The 5692-nt window shown below is 33.3% G+C and overlaps 1 protein-coding gene across 1 annotated transcript; it reads right to left on the bottom strand.

Annotated features, from left to right (window-relative positions):
- Window positions 1–626: 626 nt before the first annotated feature.
- LOC131639319 (uncharacterized) lies at window positions 627–3938 on the bottom strand. The gene is made up of 2 exons (XM_058909820.1): window positions 2177–3938; window positions 627–2074 (listed from the first exon to the last, which is right to left on the bottom strand). Exons 1-2 carry the CDS (start codon window positions 3936–3938, stop codon window positions 627–629), a joined length of 3210 nt encoding a protein of 1069 aa, XP_058765803.1.
- Window positions 3939–5692: the final 1754 nt, after the last annotated feature.

Genomic DNA, 5692 nt, shown 5'->3' with positions numbered 1-5692 from the left:
ATTCGTCTGTGAGTTGTGTCTTAAAACCTCTCCATCTCTCTCCGGCATATTTAATCCATTCCTTCTTCAACGGATCCTTGATTTTACCATCCTTGTCTTTAACACACCAATCTGGAATAGTGAAATGAGCCTACACATGCAATATATGGCATATGTTGTTAGTATATACGTGATTATAAAATATAATAAAGTGTTGAATTTAAAATACTTGAACATCAACCCATATAGCGTCTTTTATCCCATTATCTATGTCTTTCCACTCATCTTTCAAAATACAACATTTCTGCCGAGCAAGAGATGCTATATAACTCTTAAAACTTGCAGCATTTTTACCAACACCAGTACATTCATAGGTTCTTTGATCAAACTCGACCTGTAGCTTTCCACCCGTTTGATGAACTTTGTCAATTTTTTTCATCATAGTTGGACCTCTAACTCTTTTTTTATTAGGATTACCAGATGAAGAGGACTTGTCGGTTGAATCAACCATGTATCTGTTTAAACAAAATAAAAATAATTAGAAATCAAATTAAACACAAGATAAAAACAATTAGACATAAAATTAAGCACAAGATAAAAATGATGACACATAAAATTAGGCACAAAATAACTTATAAAACACCTTACTAGTTCTCCCATATCCCTTCTTCATGATCTATGCGAATAGCATGCACATCATCCTCTACATCTTCTTCAATGAAGGTAGGCACATTTGTTGAGAAAGGAGGAGTTTCTGAAATATCAAGATTCGCATCTTGATTTTCATCACTATCATGCACCTTTCCTTGTAGAACAACTGACCACCTTTTATTAGAAGGATCTGTGACATAAAAAACTTGTTTTGCTTGAGATGCCATGATGAAAGGTTCGTCCGCATAAGCTAACTTGCTAAGATCAACCAGTGTAACTCCAAATTCATCAATTCTTACACCACTATTGATATCAATCCATTTGCATTTAAATACAGGAACTTTAAACACAACATAATCAACTTCCCAAATCTCTTCAATCACCCCAAAGTAGGGCGTAGATGCCATAACCGGGTTTTTATCTTTAGCACTAGAGAAGTGCATGGACTCGGCCACAATCATAACCCCACTATTTTGCGTGGTACTACGGTCATCCTTTGCCTTTGTATAAAAGGAAGTTTTATTAATATCATATCCACTCCAAGTTAATATGTTACATTTAGGCTCATAGGACAACCACTTAATTGTTTTTGAAGCACTATCATCACCAACAATTTTTTCTTTAAACCACTTAGAGAAACTCTTATTATGCTCTTTTAACAACCCTCTTTCACTCATCTTGGGGTACTTTTTCTTTATGATGCTTTTGTGAGCAGATAAGTAAGGTTGAACTTCATCCGTGTTATTCAATATATACAAATGCGCTTGAACAACCACATCAATACTTAAGCTCTTGATCTTTAAACCTTGTGTACCCACACCCTCACATCTTCCATCATGACGAGACTTGGGAACCCCTACAGCATTCACTTCCGACAAATAATTAGAACAAAACTCAATTGCTTCTTCTGCAATGTACCTCTCAATAATCGATGCTTCTGGACGGTGTGGGTTCTTGGTATACCCTTTTAGGATCTTCATGTATCGCTCTATTGGATACATCCACCGTAAAAAAATTGGACCACATAATCTAATCTCCCTTACTAGATGAACAATCAAGTGAACCATAATGTCAAAAAATGAAGGAGGAAAAAACATCTCTAATTGGCACAAGATAACTGCAGCCTCATTTTCCAAATCTTCTAACTTTAATGGATCAATGGCTTTGCAACAAATTGCATTGAAAAACAGGCACAACCTAGTTATAGTTTTCCTAACATTGTTAGGCAATATCCCACGAATAGCCACTGGTAGTAGTTGTTGCATTAAGACATGACAGTCATGAGATTTTAAGCCAATTAATTTGAGATCTTTAACCGATACAAGCCTCTTCACATTTGATGAGTAACCATGCGGCACTTTGATACTTTCTAAACACTCACAAAAACTTGTTTTCTCTTTTTTCGACAAAGTGTAGCAGGCAGGAGGCAGATACGTCTTGTTACCTACATAATGTTATCATCAAGAATTTCAACAAGTAAAGTTATGAACATGCTATTTTAATATCAAAAGGTAAGGATAGCTTAATTTGAACAAATAGTTGGTACCTATATATTGTGGAGTTAGCTCTTCTCGTATACCCATCACGCCCAAATCTAGACGAGTATTAATACCATCCTTTGTCTTGCCTTGAATGTTGAGAAGTGTTCCGATTACACTATCACATACATTTTTCTCCACGTGCATCACATCAATACAATGTCTTACCTCAAGACTAGACCAATATGGAAGATCGAAGAAAACCGACCTCTTTTTCCATATATTTTTCACAATGGGCCGCTTTTGGTACTTTCCAAAGACAGCAGTAATGTCCTGTTGTCGTTGATAAACTTCCTCTCCAGTTAAGGGCTTTGGAGCAACACCATGCTCTTGTTCCCCATTGAAAGCTTTCCGCAATCTACGATATGGATGATAACGATTTAGAAATTTTCGATGCCCGAGATAAACAGTCTTCTTTCCTTTTTCAAGCTGATGGTAACATGTGTCTTTTTCACATATAGGACACGCTTTATGCCCTTTAACTTTATACCCAGACAAATTGCCATATGCTGGAAAATCGTTGATGGTGCAAAACAACATGGCACGCATGTTGAACTGTTCACCAGAATGCGCATCGAAAACATCCACCCCTTCCTCCCACAACACTTTTAAATCATCGATCAGTGGACTTAGATAAACATCTATGTCATTTCCTGGTTGTTTTGGGCCCGAAATCATCATGGATAGCATAATATATTTACGCTTCATGGACAGCCTAGGAGATAGGTTGTAAATCATCAAAAGAACTGGCCAAGAAGAATGATTAGTATTTAGATTACCAAACGGATTCATTCCATCAGTAGAAAGTCCAAGTCTAAGGTTTCTCGACTCTTTGCCAAAATTTGGAAACAAATAATCAATTTTCTTCCATTGCAAAGAATCAGCTACATGGCGGATTTGTCCATCACATTTTCTTTCTTCTGCATGCCATCTAAGATTCTTTGCGTCGTTTGCATTAGCGAATAATCTCTTAAACCTTGAAATTATTGGTAGGTACCATACCACTTTCGCAGGAGGACCCTTTTTGACCTCCTCATCATCACTAGATTCACCATGTCTCTTTTTGTAGCGTGACGCCTTGCACTTTGGACAATGGTTATAGTTTACATACTCTTTTCTGTATAATATGCAATCATTAGGACATGCATGTATCTTTTCATACTCCAAACCCATCGGACACAGTATTTTCTTAGCCTCGTAATAACGACTTGGCAGTACGTTACCTTCTGGAAGCATTTGTGTCAACAGTTCAAGTAATTCGGTAAAACTTTTGTCAGTCCACCCGTTAATTGCCTTCAGATTAAACAATTTTAACAGGGCTGACAAACGTGTAAAATTTGTGCATCCCGGGTACAAAGGTGTATCCTTGTCATTGCATAAGTTATCATACGCATGTGCCCTCTTAAACGAATCTTGTCCAATATCGCACATCATGTCTTCCAGACGATCATCCATTTCTACACTAACATTATCTTTTTGAGACACATTTGAATTTGCTACCACTTCACCGTGCCATATCCATTGTGTATAACTTTGACAAATCCCTTGACAAATTAGATGATCCATGATTTCTTTCTTACTAAGCTTTGGTTCTCTATTTGCACAACGAACACATGGACAGAGAAAAAGCGTAGGGTGACTATCTTCAACATTACTTTTAGGAGGAGGGAGATCTTTTTTAGCATTACTTTCAGCAAACTCTAGAAATTCCATCACTCCATGTTCGTACTCATCACTTAATCGATTAACTCTCATCCAACTACGATCCATATCTATGTTCCGAAATTAATGCATAAATAACAAATTCATATAACAAATTCATATAATAAATACTAAATATAACAACTTATAGGATGCAAGTTGTAACAAAATTATTATTAATAATAATAAATACTAAATTATTATTATTACTATTAGCATTCAGTATTGGTTTTATCATTCAGTATTGGTTTTATTATGATATCATATGATTCATTAGTTAACTGTTATTATTGTTTTCTTCTCACTGTTAATCGCTTTCATATAGTTTTGTTAATTAAGAAACTAAAACACCAAGTTTGTTGTGTACTTGGAGAATTGAAGTCAGGCTTTGCGTTTGAATGTTACATGTTTTTATTTTTATTTATTTATTTGTTATTCATAGCAGGAACTGTAGTTAGTTATTAAGTTTTGTTGCATGTGAGAGAAAAAGATAGAGGGGGAGAGCGCATGCTAGAAGATGCTCAAACAATAAGAGAAAGTAGCATCAAAATTAGTTACACTTTTACAGATGAAGAACAAAGGTAATTTTTACTCCTTAATCCTTATTTGTCATTTCTTAATTATGAGTATTTTTTTAGTTTTTAATATTTCATGTTTTAGAAAATATGGAGAATATTTTTACTATGGCTGTGGAGTGAGTCTAATTATGTTATATACATTCATTGTATTTATACTTGTAATGCAGGTTGAAGTTTCTAAGCATTCAGTGAGGTATTAATCAACAGAAGCAGACCTAAATTGGTTTACATGTTGTATATTATATTAAGTTTCAGTTAATTAAATTCATTTTATCTATCTTTTGCAAGGTTAGAAAAGAAAAGAAAATGAGAGTGAGAAATATGATTAGATTTTTCTAGAATAATGATGTTAACTATATAGTTCTTTTTCTAGAATAATACTCAACAGTCTTATTATATAAAAAATTGGAATGAAGTTTTGGCAGAATGATAATTGTTATTTAATTTATTTTTAAAGCCATATCTATGTAATTCACACATTTATATTTGTTCTAATTTATTTAATTTATTTTTAACTTACGTTGTTCTTAGTTCTAATTTTCTTATTTTTTAATAAAACATTTTTTTTAATGCGTACCTCTTGATTTTCTATCTCTCTCTTGTTTTTATCCCATTCTTTTTTTAGATCTCTATACTTTAACAGAACTCGATTTTCCTTAGGTACATATAGATTTATCTATATAACAGGACATAGTCTAAATTTATCAACTACATTCAGTGCAAAAGTTCTTGCAGAAGCGCAAATTTTGAATATTTCAAATTTTTAGGTACATATAGATTTATCTTTATAGATATGTTTTAAGGTTCAATTTCATAGTCCAAGCAAGGTTTTATTAGGTGTTGTCTATGAATTCTTCGTAATTACTTCATGAGTGTATAAATATTCCTAAAAGTGTTTCTGCATTAATATTATATGACATTCTTATTCTTATTGGTTTTTTATTATTTGTCAAAAACTCAAAATAAATGTCATGCCATTCTTATTCTCTGTATATGAATACAATAAAGCTAGTCCTTAATAATTCTATTTTTCAAGACAAAAAATTGAATTAGAACACTTAATAGTAATACTCAATTGGAAATTTATTCCCAGGTTTAGAACACATCACATCAAAAAGAAATCAAAGGTTAATGAAAGGACCTATATAGGTTGAAGGAATTGTCTCGGTAAAGAGATAATAGCATCTTCCCAAGTGATTTTTAAAAAACCTTCTAAAGATCCCGATATTTTAAATAGAATAAAAG

The sequence above is a fragment of the Vicia villosa genome, unplaced genomic scaffold, assembly GCF_029867415.1.
Source record: "Vicia villosa cultivar HV-30 ecotype Madison, WI unplaced genomic scaffold, Vvil1.0 ctg.002596F_1_1, whole genome shotgun sequence".
Classification (NCBI taxonomy): Eukaryota; Viridiplantae; Streptophyta; class Magnoliopsida; order Fabales; family Fabaceae; genus Vicia; species Vicia villosa.
The sequence above is the reverse complement of the archived record's forward strand: the minus strand, read 5'-3'. Positions and strand labels throughout refer to the sequence as shown.

Excerpts from the sequence above, each read along its gene's own strand:
- LOC131639319 (XM_058909820.1), bottom strand. The coding sequence starts at position 3,938 with ATGGATCGTAGTTGGATGAGAGTTAATCGATTAAGTGATGAGTACGAA. Across the intron at positions 2,075-2,176 it reads GCTAACTCCACAATATATAG|GTAACAAGACGTATCTGCCT; the intron begins GTACCAACTATT and ends AACATTATGTAG.